Source organism: Prionailurus viverrinus, chromosome E3 (genome assembly GCF_022837055.1).
Source record: "Prionailurus viverrinus isolate Anna chromosome E3, UM_Priviv_1.0, whole genome shotgun sequence".
Taxonomy (NCBI): Eukaryota; Metazoa; Chordata; class Mammalia; order Carnivora; family Felidae; genus Prionailurus; species Prionailurus viverrinus.
The window spans coordinates 32287642-32310173 of record NC_062576.1 but is presented as its reverse complement, the minus strand read 5'-3'; the positions used below and the strand labels follow the sequence as shown (position 1 = coordinate 32310173).

Below are 22532 nucleotides of genomic sequence, written 5' to 3'. Positions count from 1 at the left end.
TGCTTGTTCAACCAACCAACCAACCTTAGAGACTACAAACCTGATCAGTAAAACCCACTGGATCTGTCAGCGCCGTTCTCACAGCCCTACCTTCTCTTCTCTATTTTAAGTTCCTTGCTCAGCGCCCTCCCCTGTGAATGCACCCGCCCTGTGCTGGCTCTACGAGGAGGATGGAGGAGAAGGGCACACAGCGAAAGCAGAGCGAGTCAGAAGCTTAGACAGAGGCACGAGGAGAGCGGGAGAGAAACCACCACCACAGTGACTCTCCAAGTGGGACGGCGGGAGGTTGAAAAAACATATCCAAACGTCACATACGCATTTCTATTTGGAAAACACAAAAATACATTGGACTTTGGGAACAGGAACTACAAGAAATAAAGCACAGCATCTGGGCTATGAGGGACCTGCAGAAGCCAGGGGGACTGGCCACCAAGGGGGCACCCTGGAGAGGGCCTAAAGGCGCCCCCAGAGGCATAAGACTTGCACGCTGGGCTAAGGGGAGCGCAGGTTCAACGGGCTGCGTACAGAGGGTACAGAGACACTGGCCTTCACTCCACCTGTCAATCAGTGACACTGTCAATGAAGTCAGAGACAGAAAATACTTAAGAAAAATAAACTCTCGGTGATGGGACTGAGGATGCAACAATAAATTAAGCAGAGGCACACGACTAAGCAGGATACATACAGGTCAAAAGCTTAGAAATAGCTGAGTTGGGGCTGGTCCAGCAAAAAGCAAGTGAAATCAGGGAACAAAGACAACAATGGAGAACTGAGGCGCTCTCGGGTGAGAAGCCATCAACTTCTCACTGTGACTTAACAAGAACTTCAAAACCCATTTCATCAGCTAAGGAGAAAAGCGTATCATGTTACTACTCCTGACCAATGGCACAAATGAACAACCAACATCGTCGCCTGATGGAAGCTTAACCTCTGAGGACATGGGCCCAGAGCAACAGTTCTCCAACAGATTACGCCTGCAGTTGCATCCAAGGAGGAAAACTAATGAGGCCAGGCCCAAACCAAAGAATATAAACAAAGAATTTCTCAATGTTACATTCGAGAGCCCTCTAATGCCTGGGTTCGTAAGTGGGGACAAGGGCTCCAGAGTGGGGTTGCAGAAACCCTAAATTTGCATATAAAATCATGTTCGCTTTCCTAGGGAGAGTGCCCAGAGATTTTATCCAATTCTCAAAGAAGTCTGTGACCTAAATAAGGTTAAGAACCACTGCACTAATATAAATGTGATTTCAAAATACTTACAAGTGATGTGTTGAAATGTCTATGTAAATACACACTTCCAGAGTGTACTAAGGATACCAGTTTCGCAAGATGTTTATTTGTGATAACCCCAAATCGTACTGTTCCTAGGTAATCTGAAACAGAAAATTTTCCTTTATTAAAGAAAAAGCCTATGCCTTAAAACCACCACAAAACCCAATCATCAAGTCTTGACGCACAAATTCCCCAGAGCAAAGCTCTTTCTGGTCACCTAGCCTAGAAGAGGAGGAGGAGGAGGAGCTGGAGAAATCTCCTCCAGAAACAGACCTCACGTCTACTCCTGAGTAACGTCTCTGATCATCACCCGCACGCTGTCTCCCTGCGAAGACCCGACCTCATCGTCGGCTACCTGGTTCCCCTCACTCCTTAGCCCCACTGGAGAGCCCAGGCACATGATGCTCTGTCTGGATACTTCCACGGCTGGCCTCTCGTCATTCAGATGTCAACTCCAGCCCCACCTGCTCCGAGAAGCCTTCCCTGACCACCCCGCCTCAATGCAAACATTTAGAGGATGAAGTCCGTAACGGAAAACTGGGGCTTCCTCCCCGACTCATGTAGATGCTCTACCAGTACTCCATTTTTTTATAGCACTTATTAACATCTATAGAATCTGGTTGATTTATTTTTCTCTTCTTCAGTCCAGCTTCCTCGGAACTTATGTGAAATTAGGAATCTTGTTTATAGCTATTACCCCAGTACCTGTAGTGGTGCCTAGGCATATTAAGAGCTCAAAACATATGGGTTAAAATGAACGAACCTAGCATGAACAAAGAACTCATACAAATCATAAGAAAAAGAAAGCAATTAAAAATGGGCAAACCAAAGGAAAAAATGTAAAAGGCTTAGAAGTACATGAACACACACTCAACTTCCCTATTTTAGAGGAAAGCCCATTAGAACAAAATACCCCCTTGTCCCCTCCAACTGCCCCAAACTTGAGACAACGGGAAGTACCAAGCGCGGTGAGCGGTAGAGAGATGATACTCGGATACAACGCTGGTGGGAAACGGTGACACGACAGCTGCTCGGGAGCACAAGCAGCTGCACCTGTCACAGGGAGGTGCGGACACAGGCTGCAGCCCTACTGCTTCTCCGCACACGTGCACCAAGAGGCACACGAAGGACAGTTACCAGGAAGTACTCTGCAGATTTGAAAAACAATGGGGCAGGGCTGTCTACACAATGCGAACATTTTTTTAAAGCCATATGTGAGTGAAAAAGCAAGCTGAAGAAAGATAAAGTGTACCTCTTCATTTAAAAGGTTGGCTCGGTTGGTTCAGCGTCTGACTCTTGGTTTCGGCTCAGGTCATGATCTCATGATTCGTGAGATCGAGCCCCACTTTGGGCTCGGGGCTGGCAGCGCGGAGCCTCCTGGGGATTCTCTCCCTCCTTCTCTGCCCCTCCCCCACTCGTGCTGTCTCTCTCTCAGAATACAAAAAATAACTCACACCTGATGGAACAATATACGTTTGTTTCTTACAGGCACATGTGTTCAGAAAAGTATAAAGCCTCCAAAAAGTAAGAAAAATAGTTGTGGCCCGGGGGTGGGTGGGGGGTGGAAGAGATCAAAGAAAGTATAAGCTTTCTTTCCCTCAAGGAGTACACACAGCATTTGTGTGCCTAAAAATTGACTACAATATCTAGTATTCGTGGAGAGCTAGCGGATAAGACGATGTAGGAAAAGGTACATTCTTTCCTATCCCCTTTCTGCTTTATTAGATGTGAAGTAAGACATCGGTTTAACTTTAATGTTACCAAGTTATACCCAAGTAGCCAAAATATAAAAATATTAAGGTACTGACCACACCAAGCTTCCAGCTTAACCCCACTCCCTGGCAGAGGTGCCCTTTTCCCCTCAGACAAGGTGCGACCAGCAGGGAGGAAGCAGGAACAGCAATCTCTGAGGCCACGTTGGACCATCTATCTTTCCCCCAAATCTGAGGAGTTTAAAATAGCACAAAACCGGGGCGCCTGGGTGGCTCAGTCGGTTGAGCGTCTGACTTCGGCTGAGGTCATGATCTCACGGCCCGTGAGTTCGAGCCCCACGCCAGGCTCTCTGCTGTGGGTGCAGAGCCTGCTTCAGATCCTGTCCCTCCCTCTCTGCCCCTCCCCCACTTGCACGTGCACTCTCTCCAAAAAATAAACCAACATTAAAAAATAATAACAGGGGCGCCTGGGTGGCGCAGTCGGTTAAGCGTCCGACTTCAGCCAGGTCACGATCTCGCGGTCCGTGAGTTCGAGCCCCGCGTCAGGCCCTGGGCTGATGGCTCAGAGCCTGGAGCCTGTTTCCGATTCTGTGTCTCCCTCTCTCTCTGCCCCTCCCCCGTTCATGCTCTGTCTCTCTCTGTCCCAAAAATAAATAAACGTTGAAAAAAAAATTAAAAAAAAAAATAACAAAAACATAAAACGGCACAAAACCAAAGAAACACCAGAAGAATAAGTCACAAGTGACAGAGATTGGTTATGTGTGGAAGGAAGGGGGACCATGATGGGAAAGGAAAGGAAATGGGTTCCGGAGAACAGGGGTGAGGCAGCCTGGTCCTGCTCAGAGACCTTTGTGTATCGGACCCTTGGAACCAGAGCATGGTTCACCCTTCACATCCTCAGAAACAAAAATCATTAAATCGACCACTACGTGCGGGAGCCCAATGTGGAATACAAGCACTAGCAAATAAACGTAACTGTCACTCCATGGTGGAGGGGGTAGGGGTGGAGAGTTAAGAAGTGAGTCACTGACACAGTGTCCTGACCAAGCACTGTAAATCTAAAGAGTGAGAGCCAGGATTCTCAGGGTGGGTGGACGAAGTTCAACACTAACGGAAGAGCGCTCTACTCTGGTGTGAGACTGGAATCAGAAGGAATTTTGATAAACTTACAGCTTTTCACACATACATGCACGCACACACACACACGTAACAGAAACAGAACTACAAACATATACATACATGTGGGTATAAATACATAGATGTCCTAACTCTACCTGCTGAAAAGGCCTAAAAGTTACGACACCTCATACCAAAGAGCACACCCAACGCCCAGATCTTGGTTTCTAAATGCCATTCTTCAATAAAAGAAACCAGGGCTCCCTGGAGAAGAAGCTAATTCCATAGCTGAGGCAAGGAGAGTACAAAAGGAGATTGAAACGTTTTGTGTCACAATAAAGATGTGCTCATAAAAAGAATGAAACTTGTTCAAAGGACACAGGAGCGAACCCAAGACACTCCTAAAGGTGGAACCTGCAACTATCTGAGCAACAAAATAAACCATGCCCACTATCCCTGAAAAGCGTCAAGGTCATACAAGACAAGGAAAGACTAAGGAGATGTCACAGGTTGGAGGAGATGGAGAAAAAAGAATTAAAAGTGATGTGGGATCCAAGACTGGATACTGGATCAGAAAAGAAACATCAGTGAGGGGCGCCTGGGTGGCGCAGTTGGTTAAGCGTCCGACTTCAGCCAGGTCACGATCTCGCAGTCCGTGAGTTCGAGCCCCGCGTCGGGCTCTGGGCTGATGGCTCAGAGCCTGGAGCCTGTTTCCGATTCTGTGTCTCCCTCTCTCTCTGCCCCTCCCCTGTTCATGCTCTGTCTCTTTCTGTCCAAAAAATAAATAAAAACGTTGAAAAAAAAAAATTTAAAAAAAAAAAAAAAAAAAAAGAAACATCAGTGAAAACATGGGAAAAATGCAAATGAGCTCTGCGGTTCAGTCAACGATACTGGATGGCCTGGGTGGCTCAGTTGGTTAAGTGTTGGACTTCGGCTCAGGTCAGGATCTCATGGTTTGTGGGCTCGATCCCCGTGTCGGGCTCTACGCTGACAGCTCAGAGCCTGGAGCCTACTTTCGGAGTCTGTGTCTCCCTCTGTCTGCTCCTCCCCTGCTGGCGCGCGTTCTCTTTCTCAAAAATAAACATTAAAAAATTTTTTGAATAAAAAAACATAATAATAATAATAATAATAATAATAATAATAACCACACCAATGTTACGTTCTTAATTCTGGCCCAAGCACCTTTATAACAAATGGTTACATAATATGTGAACAATGGGGGAAGCGAGGTGAAGGTAGAAATTTGAGGAACTCCCTGTCCTATTTCTGCAACTTTTCTACAAGTACAAAATTGGCTCAAAATCAGAATTTTAAAAAATGGCACAGCAGGTAAGCTCAGATGCCAATCTGTCAGAAGAAAAAGCAGGACGTAAGAGAGGGTATATGAACTGATGGAAGAGGCCACCCTCTAGGAGAAGGCTAAATCTTGGTGGATGCCCACAGCTAAGAAGACAAGAAGGAAAGGAAGGAGGCAGCCAGTGACGAAGTTCATTTGAAAGTCTGCCAATGTCAGCAACACGGTTTATTGGAGCAGAGGAATCATAAGGGACAGCCTGCCCCGTAAGTTGAAAAGGCCCATTCAAAAACCTCTTTAACCGCACTAAAAAGAATGGACAGCCTGCCTGCCTGCACACAGCAGATTCTCGCACGTCCAAACATATCACAATTTCAAAATTTTATTTTTCACACATAGAGAGATCTACGAAAATCACACGTCTATTTTAAGTTCCTGCATATAGCGGAAATCTTGCTAGAAGAAGCAGCTTAAATGTGCACTCTCATGTGTACAAGGAGTACTTGAATTAGCAGGGGAAGTTTATAGCGTAAGAAAGACACAAAAAAATAACACTTCTTATCTCTATGCCCAGAACATTTTCTGTTAAGCAGGGCCCCAAGGCTTTCTACAGTAGGGAATCTCTGTCATTTATAAAGTGAGTAATTTCAGGGGTTCCAAGGTGGTTCAGTCGGTGAAATGTCTGACTTTGGCCCACGTCATATCTCACAGTTCAGGGGATCGAGCCCAAAGTTGGGCTCTGTGATGACAGCATGGAGCCTGCTTGGGATTCTCTCTCCCTCTCTCCCTGCCCGTCCCCTGCTTGCTTGCACACATGCACGCTCTCTCTCAAAATAAATAAGCATAAAAAAACTTAATTAAGTAAATAAATTCAGAATAATGCTCTCCCCTCCTCCACCAAAAGGTCAAACAATGACATACATGATCATATTCAATTAATTTTTAAAAATGTAAAGTCTCTTCACCACCCAGTGAAAGGTGTCACAGAGACCACTGCGAGATACAGCAAGACCAGGAAAGAACGTCTGGGCAAAAGCAGTAGTGGTCGCTGAGCAGCTCCTGCAGCCGGTCCCTCAGGCAACTACGCAGGTCAAGGTGACCACCGCGTGAAGACTGGCGATACGCATCCATCACTTGCTACAAAAGGCGCTGAGCCCCTGGCCCCGGGTCCCTCGGCTGCGAGGCCCACAGCACACACGGCCACCACCTGGGCCCCCTGCGCCACATCACGGTTGGCGTGCACTCGGTAACAAATGGTCTCACTTGGATCCGATCATCGGGCCTCTACTTTTGGTGCTTAGGCAAACCGCCCTTGAGATCTTCTGAGGCTGGGCTGCTTCTGTGCCGCTGATGGAAAGCTCCACCCCTGCTTCCCCCACCACTCCCCCCTAGAACGGCTTCTGCTGACCTTCTTGTGCCTTCCACCTTCCACGGTCGCCATTTACCTCGCGTCAGCCACCAAGGACGCGCTGAGGATGGGAGAATCTGAAAGTCCGTCTGGTTTCTACTCAGATCCATCTGGCTCATTTGGGATCTCTGGTTTACATCAAGGTTTTTGTTTTGGGGCTTTTGCATACTGTTTTAACATCAAAGTACTTCATTTTACTTAAAACCACATGACTTAAATTCAATTTTTAATATTAAAACTTCAGTTTGGTACTGGGGTAAAGCACACACACACCGAGGCAAGAACTACCTCGTGGAGGCAAAAATGTTAAAAATCTCAACCATTCCAGAAAGAGTAACAATAGTTTCTTTTGTTAGCAAAGAGGACAGAGGTTTGATGGTTTCAAAATTAATAGTACATTTGCCTGAAGGAACATTATACAACTCACACTCAGCAATGACAGGTAGCCAGGAGCACAAATCTGACACATTTACCTCGGGGATGTGCTTGCAGGGGACTCAGTAGCTCAAGAAAAATTTGCGTCACGCTGGGACACTGGGGTCAGAGGCCTCTGTCCACAGCTGCACAGTCCTATATGGGAGCCGCTACACTAACAAGCACTTGAAACATGAGCAAGTAAGGGACTCAATTTTTATCTCTACTTGATCTTAATTAATTTTAAAGCGACACTCAACTCAGTCCCTGGACAACTCTGAAGTATATATAAAACAACTTGAGGGTATACCTCTTTTTCCACTGTAATTTTTACGTAATCTAAACAAATATCAGGTGTTTCCAATGAAAATTCAGCACCTGAATTGAGACATGCTGTTACGTGTAAAAGCATAAGAGACTTGGTTCAAAAAATATCTGTAAAATATCTCAATAGTTTTTATACTGACCGCCTGTTGAAATGGCAATAACCTGAATACACTGGGCTAAACAAAATGTATTATTTTATAGATAGAAGTTATTTTTACCAGTTTCTTAACTTAAAAAAAATTTTTTTAATGTTTTTCTTCATTTTTTGAGAAACAGAGAGAAACAGAGCAGGGGGGGGGGGGGGGGGGAAGGGCAGAGACACAGAATTCAAAGCAGGCTCCAGACTCCAAGCTGTGTGCACAGAGCCTGACGGGGCTCAAACCCATGAACCGCGAGATCATGACCTGAGCAGAAGCTGGCCACCTAACTTAACTGACTGAGCCACCTAGGTGCCCCTCTTCTTAACTTTTAATGCAGCCACAGGTAAATTTAAAAATATATATGTGGTTTATGTTACATTTCTATTGGACTATGCCACAGTGGTAATCATGAAAAAGTGAGATTCATATAAACTCAGGAAGAAAATTAGGCTGAGATAATAAATCTAGCAGCAAGTTTTTTTTTTTTGTTTTTTTTTTTTGTTTTTTTAGAGAGAGTGAGCACATGCATGTAAGTGGGGGAGACGGGGGGGGGGGAGGGGGAGAGAGAGAATCTTAAGCAGGGTCCACACTCAGCACGAAGCCCGACATAGGGCTCTGTCCCAATGACCCTGGGATCCTGACCTGAGTCAAAATCAAGAGTCAGATGCTCAACCGACTGAGCCACCCTGGCGCCCTTAGCCAGTAAGTCTTAATGATGGGCAATGATCTGGGAAGGAGACCTAAGAATATTTCTCACACTTTTTTCCCCACAAAAACCCCTCCAACAGCAGAGAATGATTCCTTTTAAACTTTGTTAAGTTTATTTATTCTTGAGTGAGTGAGAGAGAATCAGAGGCAGAGAGAGAAGCCCAAGAAGGCTCCACACTGTCAGGGCAGAACCCGATGCACGGCTCGAACCCACACACCTGAGCCGAAATCAAGAATCGGACATTTCACCGAGTCACCCGGATGCCCCAATTATTTTCATTTTTAGTAGTGTGTGTCCCTATCTCTCCTTCAGGAAGGAAAAGGTGGGTCTCCAGATCTTGACTCTAGGTATAAAACCAGTGAGCTTGTGAAATTCTGTCAGAAGCCTAGAGCTAACAGCACCTGGTGCAGTGCAGAGTAAGGTCCCCAAAGATACACTGAAAGAATGCGCAGAAACACTGGAGCTGAGCAGTGCAGAAACTTTGACATCAGGACGGGCCATGTGCTATCCGGCAGACATCTGTGTGAACTAATCTCTCAGGGATCGTGGAGCAAAACATAGTAGCAGGTCAAGGAAAATACTCCTAAAGAGAACTGCTAACAAATAAAGCATGCTACTTTAATCCCACTGGATCAAGTCTTTTCATCAGCATAGTTAGGAGCCCACGGACCCCCTGGGAAAACAGCTCTCCAGTCTGTATTCTGGGCAACAGTGACATCCCAAAAGGCAAACCTGCATCACGGAACCTTCCACCCTGGGAACGATCCTCGTGTTACCCCATACTTTGCCATTTCTGTTACCTTCTGCTTTCCCGGTCTCCTTTCCAAGGTTTTAGACAAGGCACCAAAAAAGGGAAATGGGATTGTATTAAAAGGAATAACCACTCCCCTCCCGTTATTCAGCATTTACACCGTGATTCATAATTTTTCAATGGATGATTTCCCACATTTCCAATAAAACATTCATCCAAATGCAAAAAACCTTCAAAGAAATGTCATAGATCACAGAAATGTTTGTTTTCAACATAACGAACTAAAGCTATTACTTGCATTTCATCCCTAGAAATGTCACTTTGAGATGTGTGTGTTTTCAAAAGTCAATATAAGGCACAAGGCAATCATCTAGAAATTAATCTGGCACTGGGTGCCCGAGATGACAACACGCGCATTCCAGGGCTTGCCATGACACTGCTGAGTGCTAAGTAAATACGGAACTCTTTCACTGTGACTTCTTTCTCTTGAATTAGGGAGGACAGAGACGTACCTCCAAATGCATTCAGGGGAACACAGAATGCAGCGATACACACGTCATGCGCACTGACATGACCGTGAGCTGACACCCGCACCCCCTCTATCCCCATTTAACCAAAGCACATTACAACGATCAATTCAAATACCTTCCTTGTGCGTACTGCACTTAAATTCCTTTCTGTTTTTACACCTTCAGAGAAGGAAGGACTTCACAAAAGAAACCCACTCGGTTACAAATCCCTCCTCCAACCCCGTTTAGGCTGCTCTTAGTTAGGGGTCACACCTCCTTTTATTTTTTCTCACCAACAACCCTTCCCCGATATAAAAACAATTCTTAGCTCCCAAGCTTCCAAAAACAGGCCAAGGTCCAATGCAACCAGGGCATCTTACAGATGGAAGGCCAGCTGGAAGGAAGGACCGGGTAGTCTGTGGTCCCACAGGGCACCTGCCACTAAAATGACTTATGAGGAGACTCAGTCTGGGCCTATGGGAACTTTGTGCTGGGAAGACACTAAGAAAGCTCAAGGGAACATTAGAAAACAATGCCAGCTGCTGAGTGGGAACACGGCCAACTAGTGCAGCACGAGGTCCAGGAAGGGGGCTGGTGGGATGCACGTCTCCACTCCATGTCCCTAACGTGCCAGACGTAACGCTAGCAAGGCAGTGTTTATAAATGCCACAGGCCTCGAGGTAGGCCTGGAGAAACCAGAAAGGCGGATGTTAACTAGGGAAAGGGCTTCCAGTAAAGCAGCGTCAGGGGCAAAGGCCAGGAGGCGGGAAACACCATACTGGGTCATCCTCCTCATCCCAGGACAGCACGACAGTAAATGGGAGGAACGGGATCCTGGCTTCCTACCTCAGCTCCCCTGCACTGCTTCGTGACTGAGTCAGCTCCCTGCACCGTAACAAAGTTGCACAGATTCAGGAGATTAAAAGACATAAAAGGACACAAATTAATCTCACGGTTCTGGAGGCCAGAAGCCCAAAACGGGCCTCACTGGCCTAACATCACGGGGTCAGCAGGGCATGCCCCTTTGGGAGGCTCCAGGGGAGGAGAACCCAGGTCCTGCCCTTTCCAGCTTCCAGCGGACCCCCTGCGCTCCTTGGCTCGTGGCCCCTCCCAGCTTCAAAGTCAGGGGCGGCAGGACAAGTCCTTCTCAAATGGCATCACTTTGACACTATTCTTTGGCTCTCAATTCCAACTTTTTTTTAAGTTCATTTATTTGAGAGAGAGCGGTTTAGGGTGGGCAGGCGGCGGGGGGGGGGGGGGGGGGGCGGCGCGGGGAGGGAGAGAATGCCAAGCAGGCTCTGCACTGTCAGCACAGAGTCCGATGTGGGGCTCAAACTCACAAACTGCAAGTTCAGGACCTGACCCGAAACCAAGAGTCGGACACTTAACCGACTGAGCCACCCAGGTGCCCCTGCTTCTCAATTCCAATTTCAAGGATCCTCCTGATTACACTGGGCCCACTCAGATAATCCAGATAATCCAGGTCAGCTGATTAGCAACTTGGGTTCCTGCTTGCCACGTAAGGTACCATACTCACAGGCCGTGGTGATTACGGCGTGGGTATCTTTGGGGGGGCATTATTCTGCCCGTCGCAGGGGCCTCCAGGGCGTTAACAACCTCCTGAGAGCCTGTTCCCCACCTGAGACAGTCACAGCTCCTCCTTCAGAGACTGGCAGTGAAGACTGGCTCATCCAGAGAAAGGGCTTGACTCAGGGAAGGGCTCAGCCCAGCATCAGCTTACCTACTCAACTTTACATCAAAAGTGGTCAAGTAGAGACTGCAAATGGGTTTGTCTGCACTGAGTTATTTCACTATAAGCTTGTGACTTCATTATAGAGGATCCCTGAGAGTTTTTCAAGATTTTAATGTTTTTGGTTCTTTGGAGTCTTACTCCAGCTTCAAAAACAAAAAACATCAAACAAGCAAACCAAAACCTTGAAGAAACAGGATTCTCTCTCTCTTCCCCACCCCCCCCCACCCACACACACCTTCAAATAGGTAGAAATAGGACAACCTTCAAAAGGGAGAAAACAATTAGAAAATGAAGATGATGCTATTTTTAAAATACAAGGAATTCAAAAAATCAAAATATCTATATTCCTATATGGGTTCAAGGAATCAAAATAACTACAGATGACCAAATTTGCTCCTCAGCTTCCTGCACAATTTCTGCTTCCCCCCACCCCTCCATCTTCTCTCTAGTTTCCAACACGCTCACCTGAAGGCTGACAACTCACTCTCCTGGGAAACCCTTCCGGCCCCAGCACCATCCCCTCTGAGCAGCTTTCCGAGACCTGATGTGGATGTCCCGCCTCCACGCTCCAGCAACCTGTCACAGACCCATCCCTGGACTCACACTGTAGGCAACCCTACCTGCCCACCACACTATCTGGCGGTACTGACAGGTACTGGATTTATTCATCCTTACGCTTGGAGCACAGATCTCAAATGTTTGTTGAGTTAGTCACGCTTCTGAACCTTAGAGTGCGGGGAGGTCTGCTTTTGGCCTTAATTCTTACCTAGCAGCATTTACAAGGCTTAAGAGAGAAGTCAGAATGGGAATAAAAGCATCTCCTGTGAAATATAATGACATCCTTGCTAAAATAATGGCACCGAAGAAAAAAAGCAGTTTTTATTTTTTTTTTTCAACGTTTATTTATTTTTGGGACAGAGAGAGACAGAGCTTGAATGGGGGAGGGGGCAGAGAGAGAGGGAGACACAGAATCGGAAACAGGCTCCAGGCTCCGAGCCATCAGCCCAGAGCCTGACGCGGGGCTCGAACTCACGGACCGCGAGATCCTGACCTGGCTGAAGCCGGAGTGAGTACAGTGACAATGAGTGAGATCATCCAAGAAATCCAACTGACCCTAGAACCTGTTTCATTCACGAGCGAGAATCGTTAAACCCAATGCCTGATCCAAACTCCCAAGAGTCAGATCCAGGAACCCAGGAAAAAAAAGGAACCTCAGAATCAACGCTGCCCAAGAAATCAGTCCCTCGTTTTTTCTATACCTTTGAGCATATCTGTCACGGAATAAGAAAACCCTACCCTTCAGACTTCCTGATGTTGTATAAAATTTCAGAATCTAACAGAAAAGTGCTCCAAAAAAATTAGCTTTATTAATGAATAAGGATTTGGAGGAGACAATTTTTTCTGTGCTTTGACCCAATTCAACCGGCAAATCACAGCTTAATCTGACGCCACCTGGTGGAGTAGAGGGACCCTACACTGGAATTTGAAGTCCTTACTCTAATATGGAGCACCTGGGTGGTTCAGTTGCATTAAGCGTCTGACTTCAGCTCAGGTCATGATCTCATGGTTTTTGGGTTTGAACCCCCCATCAGGCTCTATGCTGACAGCTCAGAGCCTGGAGCCTGCTTCAGATTCTGTGCCTCCCTCTCTCTCTGCCCCTCCCCTGCTTGTGCATTCGCGCGCGCTCTCTCTCTCTCTGAAAAATAAACAAAAAAACCCCTTCCTTTAATAAATTCCTCTGTAAAAAAATTCATTACAACAGTTATTTCCCAAAGGTTCCCTAGTCATATATGTTTAGGAATTCCGAACGGTGGCAGAAGAAAGTAGAAAGGACATCCTAAATTCATGGTTTAGTGTATTCTCAAGGTAACATTTAAGTACCATGTGAATTTCAGTTCAATTCATGTGTCAGGGGACTGTGAAAAGTCAGTGGAAAGAAAGCGTTAAGAAGAATGCATCAGGCAGGGGTGCACCCAGTCCAGCTGTGACCACTGCCGACACCCTGGGCTCAGGAACCCAAAAGTCTAGGCATGAGGAGAGGTGGGGGGAGGGGCCCAAGGTGACTTTACATCTCACTGTTCAAATCACTCACTTGAGCAATTTCAAGGTACAGTGCCCTGTATTCGAGCCATTCGTTCAACCTTTCCACGACAACACTGGTCAAGCAGGGTGCTGAAGCTGGAGGAGGGGAGGACAAAACCCTGGCCTCAAGACACTCGATCGAAATACTATCTGAACAAAGCAACTCAAATCCTGGTGGGAGAGGGCTGCAGTCGCTCCCACAGGGAGAACACCAGGCCGCTCAAGGAGAAGCTACAAGCAAAGGAAGGCCTGTCGGTTCATTAGTCAGTCAGGGTACACGATACCTGGTGGAGGGATCAGGCAAGGAAAGAGACCCAATACTTATTTTAAGCCCTTTCCACCAGCTGGCTTTCTCATGAAGCTACTACAGACATTAGGGCTATGATCTTACTCACAAGGTATCGCACACATGACGTGGCCTTATAAAGCATGCTTTACTCTTCTCCTCACCTTCTCCAATATCAGTTAGACAAACTCAAAGAAAAGTTAAATGTTTCGTTCAAGTTTGCAGATCCCGTCCGTGGCGGACAAAAGGTGAGGAAGGACCAGGCAGTGTGGGCGCCCAGGCCACGGCTTCCCCCACTCACCGACGCCGCAGCCCTTTTGTAGAGGCCAAATGAAAACCAGGATCGAAACTGGTTGCTAATTTTCTTTTCAGAAAGTCACTGAATCAAAGCAAACTGTAACAACATTGTACCAGAACAGTCTTATAGCAAATAATGAAATAATCATAAGATGGGAAAAAAATCAAGTAAGCAACTTAAAAACACTGACCCTTCTACCAAATTTTCTTTGGGCAAAAGAAGAAAGCCTGCCTGCCAAGATCAAGTGTGAAATGGTTCGAAGAGGCTTTGCGGTCTGGGGAGCGTGGAGAACTGTATGAGACTGGTTTCCCTCCAAATCCTGAAACACACACAGACTGCTGGCCCACAAGTCATCAATCACTCAGCACTCAGAAATGATTAAACATTAATGAGGAATGCCTAAGGCCTATTATAAAAAACCAAAAGGTTTGAATAAATGAGTAATCACGCTGTGATCCTTTTAGAAAAAGGGAAGCCAAATATTGTGAATGTGGCCCTCACCTCTAAGTCAATTTATACCTTTATACAATTACAACCAAAATCCAGCGAGATGCACGGATGGATTTAAAAGAAGATTCTAGGGACACCTGAACCATGGCTCAGTCGGTTAAGCGTCCATTCTTGGTTTTGGCTCAGGTCACAATCTCACAGTTTCGGGAGTTCAAGCTCTATGTCGCACTCTGCGCTGGCAGCAGGAAGCCTGCTTGGGATTCTGTGTCTGCCTCGCTCTCTGCCCCTACCCAACTTGCACTGTCTCTCTCTCTCAAAATAAATAAAAATAAATTAAAAAAAAAAAAAAAAAAAGAAGAGGAAGAAGATTCCATGGGACACAAGAACCAGAGGAAGTGAAGTCCTGACTTTACCAGGTAGTAACTTACAAAGCAAGAAATGAAACGGTATTTACTCATACAAAAAGAGGGATCCAGACCAAGAGAAAACAAAGAAATAGACCCAGGGACACAGAAGAAAACCCTCTGTGATAAAGCCAGGCCTCGTCAGGATGAGGAAAACCGGAAGCATTGTTTTGTAAATGGTGATTAGCTAGTAAGAAGAGGAGGAAAAATATATTCTGCCTTGTAGGTTAAGCCAAAAGAAATCCAGGTAGCATGAAGAGCTAGACAATTTTTAAATTTAAAAAGAAAACGAACTAATTAGTGATCAAATTTTTAGGAAAAAAAAATTAAAGAAACCAAGGAAAAGAACCACAGATTTAGCTACATGAAAATACAGAAGTGTTATATAAAAAACAATAAAAGTAAAATGAAAATGGCTAGGGAAGAAATGTAACAAAGGGGCCCACACCTCCTAACAGGGGGACCTACATAAACTCACAAATCAACACCAAGACTTGAGATTAGCCGGTGAAGCAAAGGCCTGGATAATTGAGACGAGCGGGAACAGTTAAAACGACAAGAGAAAGCAGTCAATATTAAGTGGTCAGGTGGAAAGCCAGTATTCCCTATTTCCCTTATAATAACGTGTAAAACTATCAAACATTAGACAAACGGTTTTAAGAGAACAGCAAAGGGGCGCCTGGGTGGCTCAGTCGGTTAAGCATCACACTTCAGCTCGGGTCGTGACCGTGGGGTTCGTGGGATCGAGCCCCATGTCGGGCTCTGTGCTGACAGCTCGGAGCCTGGAGCCTGCTTCCGATTCTGTGTCTGCCCCTCCCCAGCTCGTGCTCTCTCTGTGTCTCTCTCTCAAACGTAAATAAAAACATTAAAAAAAAAAAAAAAACAACTTAAGAGAACAGCAAAGTACCACGAACCAGATCTCACACTGAACGCCTACATTCCTGAGGCAGGCGTGTACTCTTAGCACCCTCCCAGCACCGCGGCTTCACATACGGGACATTCTCCAAATCCTTGGACGGCGATGGCCGGCCGGCTAGCTTCGAGACAAATGTCAGAGTCCTGGCTGTTTCTAAGACAGTTACAAAAAGACTGAGGCAAAGGAAAGGTGTGTGCATTTCGGGAACATCCGTGCACTGCGCCCAGACATGTGCTTTCTACCACAACAGTCTAAACGCTTCTTTGGTTGAGCTCTCTACAATCAATCAAGCGTTGAGTGTGGCAAATGTGTGTTAGGCCTCAATCTGTGGACACAATCTAAACACAGCCCTGCCCTAAAATTTACATTTCAAACTATAACATAAAACAACAACGACAACAAAACAAACAACCAGCGGGCACATGTCTCTCTTACCGAACACCTTACTATTAAAAGTAAAACACCATGTAACCGCTGGGTATGAGAAAGCAACATAGAAAACAAACCAGACGCTCAAGGCAAGATTTCTTTTAGGGCACAGATTATGGAAAGGTATCATTCCAAATTTGTGTTTTGCTTCTAAAAATGGTTCGTTCACCTTAAGTGAGAGGTGAAAAACGATGAATTAGAATGAATCTCAGCTCTCGCAAAGTTCACACGCAAGAGGGTTTTACCAGACCCAACTAGAGTCGCAAGTAAAGGTAATCTGACTGGATTTATTCTGAGAAGAAACGTCATGTAATCATTTGTCAATATTAGTGATTTGGCCAAAGAGGTTCGTTTCTGTCCCTGTGAGTAGTTTTTAGCCATGTATCACCCTCCTTGGCTTAGAAAGCAAAAAGAAAACACAGGCGAAAAGTTACTCTCTTTGCTTGGAAAGGTTTTTCCAAAAAAGAAGTCCTATTTTGGAAACCTCTGAATGACAAACTAACTTAAGATGAATCATGAGCACATAATATAAGCTAACTGGATAATAAAACATCCATCCATGATCTAGAAACACCCTCTTCAACTCAGAACTTGGATGCTACCATCATTTCCGGGAAGGACTGCAGATTAGCCTTACACGTACAATTTTCAGTTGGGACCTCTGAAGAGCTTTCAATTCTAAGAACATTTTTGAGGATCTGCTTCTTAAGCTTTTTTATTCTGGCAGTATGTTGCTTCCAAAATTCAAACTTTCACTCACTAAGTCTTCTCAGTCACCTGAATCTGTGCAGCTCGGAATCTTTCAAGTGGACAGACACATACTCATGTGACGGCTTAATTTCCTCTTGCAGTGTCGCCCAAGATGAAAAACATGAAAACAGTAGATTCTCTGTGCACAAAACCTTAAGGCAGTGTGTATCTTAAAATGGCCAGTCATACGATTGTTCAAAGTATTAATACTCTACTATTCTAATCCCCCCCCCCCCCCAAAAGAGGCAATTTAATACCCCAGTAACAGAAGGACAGTTACGTGTTTTCGGTTGATTTACTGGGGGAAAGATGACATAACTATCAGTCTGGTCACTCAGCAAAAAGCAACTGAAACCCCACGATGTGCCAGATGCTGAAGAAAGAACACTAAACCGAAGACACACAGGCCCTACCCTCAGAAGTCTCACGGTCTGGGGAGGAAGACAGACGTTACACAAATCTCATAACTTCATACATGAACACAAACCATGTCCGGCACTATGAAAGAAACCAAGCGGGTAGCCAGATGAGATGGGGGGAAAGTGTGGGGTGTTTGAACTGGACCCCGAAGGGTGAACAAGAGGTCTGCTGTGTGGGGAGCTGGGCCCGAGAGGCCGGGCAGAACAGACTCCCATGTGAGGAAGAGAGGGCAGAAAAGGAGACCAGTTAAGGGCCCATTGGTCTAGTCCAGGGGGCGGGGGAAGGGGCCTGGACCAGAGTGGTAACAAAGGAGACAGACAAGGGAGCAGAACCAAGTGTACCGGACAGAGAACTGAAAGGAGGTTGTGACTGTAACAGAGGAAGAACATGGGCAATGTGAAAAGATGGCCAGGATACAATGTTTAACTTTACAAATAGGGACCTCAAATAAGAGAGGATTCCACCAAGTAAAAGAATAGATAGGTAGGTAAGCAGGTAGGTAGGTAGATAAATAAATTTGAGAATAGTGAAACTGTCAGCAGGCTTAGGCTATAATGTGGTATGACTTTCCTACTTGTAAAAACACTTCCTGAAGGAAACATATTCCTAAATCATGCTACATCCAACTGGCAATAATACAACCACTAAAAATTCTGACCAAACCTTGTACCTACACACTCAAAAAAAGATGTTATGCTATCAACTCTCAAGTACAAAACACGGACTTGCAGACAAAGGATGACCAAGCCACATTTTTAAAAAGCTAAACATCTAGGAGACTCTATCTGAAACAGCATGGTATTGTGTTTGCCAATACAACAGAAAACAGTGTAACCATTTAATAAAAATACAGAGAAAAGGAATCAGAACATTTTAAACATATAAACATGAAGACAACGTACACAAAAGAAGGTATCAATATACACGCATTTGCTAAAAGTACTGACGTCTAGATACGAATCGTGTTTACCTTTCTTTAATGAAAGTAACGCTGAAGTGAAGAAGGTCAAATAACCAGGAGGCTGGGGTGAGCCACTGAACTCAAAGTACCCGAGGACTCCAGGCTGTGGGAACAAGAACAGAATTGGGTGACTGATGTACGGTCGGCCACGGCGTGACGCGAATATTTTAGGACATGATGATTTGGCAAGTTCCACCTGTCGTGCCTCAGTTCTTAAAAAGCCTAAACACGTGGGGAAAGCTGGGGATAGGACTCGGCTTTCCCTCCATTTCGGCAACAAGCAGGGAAAGGACGGAGGCGCAGCTTACGGGGGGGGGGGGGGGGGGTGCGGTGTCAGAGCTGACACTTCCTTCCCTCTCCCCAAGGTCTCTCCAGCCTCTGCGGACAGTTCTCCCAGGTCCCTGGCGAGAAACCTCGCCATCAAGTTCAAGTACTCACGGCTTTTGTTTAGCATCTCCAGGCATGTCGTATCAAGGATTTCTTTGTAACCTCTCTCTGACTTCATCCTCAATCACTTCCTCTCATTCACTCCAAACATGCCTTCCCACTTACTGGACATCAGGTTCCATCTTTCAAGGTCATCCTTCCAGGGGCTCTTTCCTACCCCCCCACCCCACCCCAGAAGCCCGCCGCCCACACAACGGCAACCCTCCTGGCTCATCAGGCCGGTCTGCAGAGGGCTCGTCTCTTGCTCTCTTGCTCCTCCCCTCCTTCCTATACATGTATTGCCACCTGCTCATCCCATTTCCCTTCAGCTTCACCACAGGGCAGCCCTGCATCCTGCCAAGCCAGTTAACTGTCCGGACGTATTCTGCCTTCCAGGTCAGGACAATTTCCTCCTTGTCTGAAGGCTCTGTGGCACCCATTCTGTCTGGTGTTGTTCTAACAGCATCCATCTTAAGAGCCAAAGTGGGAAGGAGAGCCAGGCCTGGAGTCAGAAGACCTAAGCTCCAGTCTGACACTGAAGGGTCTTGGGTGGACCATTCAGCGGGAGGCCCCGGCTTCCTTCTCAGGCAAATGGGGACAACGCATCATGGGGTTACTGAGAAGAATGGGCCTGAAAGAGCACTAGGCAAATGTAGACTCCTTTTTGGCCCGAAAGCATGCTCTTAATACGTAACTGGAGCTGATCTGATCACTGGGACAAAATCAGATCCCAAAGCTAAAGGAGAAACGTTATCTGTTGGTAAAAGTTTACATCAGCACATGGTATAAAAGAGGAAATTTCTGATCTGTAGTGGAACACACGATCTTTCAAATCTAAATCACTTGCTTAGTCTCTTAACAAATGAACTGGTTTTAGAAGCTGAAAGAGAATGTTTACTTCTAACACCTAAAAAAAAAAATCATAAGAATAATTTATTTTTCCAACAACTGAGGAAATCAAAAAGCAAAGTTATTGAAAACAGGATTTTCTTTTGCTTAACTCCTTCAAAATGTGTTTAACAAGCCAACCCAGAACTGGCTTAAAGGAGAATTACAGTGTTTGGGTTCCAAATGTTCCAAGCAAGGCTAGGACGGTGTAACAAGCCTTTCTACCACGCACAAAGGAAGACAAAATCCTGAGAAATTCTAGGCACTTAGTTAAAACTGGGCACAAAGGTTAACACAAATGTAAACTGATAGAAAACAGACTTATTTAAGTTTCTTTAAATTCTGACCAATGTTCCAAACCCAAATCAAATGGAATAAATCCATTCTGCCTATTAAAAGTTTCGTGGCTAAAAATCAAATTTCACTGCTCACTAGTGTGGCCTGTGAGCATGCGCATATCTACGTGCACGACACAGCTGCACACGTGGTTCTGCACACACACGCACACGTGTGCACACACCAATGCAAGTAAGAAAAATGTGAATTCTGAGTCTTCAAGGGAAACCCAAATTAAGCCTTTAAACACGAGTAATGGTTGGACCATTCGCAGGGGTCCTGTGTAGACACCTTGACAGCGTAAAGGTTTTCTCTTGCTGATGGTGTCACTGCTGCTGTTTTCTGAGGAGCTACGTAGTTCAGATGAAGGAGACTCTCTTTGCAGAAGAACTCGTAACAAAATTTTCAAGCAGTCTGACCAAGGTAATTCCATAAACAATACGAAGCACACAACCCCATAAGAAAAACTATTTTCACTTCTCATTGCCAAAGAAATGAAAATCCTAAGATTCAACAGCTACAGGAGATGATAAAAGGCTACAGAAACTGTAAAAAAAAAAGTAGCCACTTCGAACACGAGAAATGGGCAAAGTCGATTTCAAGTGTTACTTTTCAAGTATTCACAGTACCATTAACGGTCTGTATTAAATTTTGAAAACTGGCATGTTTCAGAATGTAACTTGAAATATTTCAAAATAAAAAAAGCAAAGAAGTGAGGTGATAATTACCTGTTTATTTCTACTGCCAATTATCATTTAAACGTTACTAAACCGGCTCTGGTTGTGCTTTAAGCAAGACAAATATACCGACCACGTCCCTAGAACTTCCGTGTCTCCCAACAGCTGTCTCTGAGCCATGATTAGGTTCCTCCATGGTCCTTTCTTAAATCTGGAAAAGGGGGACTTTGGGGAACACAACATATGCACATTCACATACCAGGACCTTTCCAGATCCAGGCCCCTTGTCTGCTCAGCCGCAAATAAACCCAGGGGGCGCTACAGAGCAGACAACCCTATCCCACCCCCCCACACCTGCAAGGCCCTTTCGGATGAGCTGGGCGAGCACATAAACCAGGCGCTGGGACACAGGCTGTCCCTTCTCACTGGATGCTGACCCACGTGTAAAGGTCTTCCGACCCCAGGTTCCCACCCCAGTGTCCCGTGAGTCCGCTCCCGGGATGCTTAAGCAGCCACCACGCAAACAGTCAGAGGAACTCAGATGCCAGTGTTGTTCTTCCTTCACGTGTGCAACTCATCACAGGTTTAATCAGGACACGGGGCAGCAAAGCAGCAAGACCCCTCTGGGACCTCGTCTCCTACCAATCTCCCCTCTGCTCTGGCTCCACCAGCCCGATTTCCGCCTCAGGACCTTCGACTTACCGCGCCCGCCCTCTGGAGCACTTTCGCCAAGTTTCCTCAGGGCTGGGCCACACGCAGGCTTCACTCTGACTTTCTGCTCAAACCTCATTTCCTCAGAGAGGTCTCCTCTTCCTTCCGAAACAGCTACACCCTACCTCCCGGCCCTCGTGTCTATCCTATCCCTCTTCTTTCTTTGTCTGGGGGCACTTATCTGAAATGAACCTCGTGTGTTAGCTTCCTAGAGCTGGGGTAACAAACTACCACCCACCTGGTGGCTTAAAACAAGAGAAATGCATTCTCACAGTTCTAGACGCTGGCAGTCCAAAATCGAGGGGGTAGCAGGACCGTGCCCTCCCTGGAAGCTCTAAGAATCCTTCCTTGTCTCTCTCCTAGCTTCTGGGTGGCTCCAGACGGAACTTGGCCACACCCCTCCCACGTCTGCCTGTGTCTTCACCCGGCCTTCTTGCCTGTGTCTCTGCGTCCTCTTATAAAGACACCGATTAGCGGCGTTAGGCTCCACTCTAAGTCCAAGATGATTTCATCTCGTGATCCTAACCAATGACACCTGTAAAGTCCCTATTTCCAAATAAGGCCACGTTCTGATGTTCGGGGGGGGGGGGGGGGGGTAGGGATTAGGGGTGGACACTACTCAACTCCCTGCACTTTGTCTGTGTTCCTGTTTGTTATCTCCGTGTTTACCCCCATGAAACAGAGGGACTCTGTCGTTCATCACTACAAACCCAGCTCAGACAGTACCTGGCACGGAGCAGGCACAAAATAAACACTTGTGAACGAGTGAAAGAATGGAGACAAAAAGATAAGGGAGACAAAGCTCCTCCATTAAGTTGACAATTCAGCAAAGAATAAAATATGATGAATACCAGACTCTAACTTGACCCAGTTTGCGTGTTTTTAATTCCATTCCATGGGGGTAGAGTATATTCAGCACCTGCTATAATGAGGTTGGAAACAGGCTATTTATAGGAGGCCAGCATATCCTTGTCAGCATACAAGAGTTCTCTACTAAGTGAACACCATTTGCAGGGTGGCATAAATTTCAGCAAATGGTGCACACACCCTCTAGTGGCCGTAACACTAGTTACTTCAGTGTGCTTCTAGTCCA

General features: G+C 46.0%; 1 protein-coding gene across 2 annotated transcripts in view; it reads right to left on the bottom strand.

Annotated features, from left to right (window-relative positions):
- Positions 1 to 22532, bottom strand: part of TXNDC11 (thioredoxin domain containing 11) — a 61142-nt gene that overhangs the window by 17935 nt on the left and 20675 nt on the right. For both annotated transcript variants that reach the window (XM_047838000.1, XM_047838001.1), the window contains 2 exons: positions 18411 to 18504; positions 1261 to 1373 (listed from right to left, as the gene is read on the bottom strand). In XM_047838000.1, the coding sequence (XP_047693956.1) occupies positions 1261 to 1373; positions 18411 to 18504 (207 nt within the window). The remainder of the gene's footprint in view (positions 1 to 1260; positions 1374 to 18410; positions 18505 to 22532) is intronic.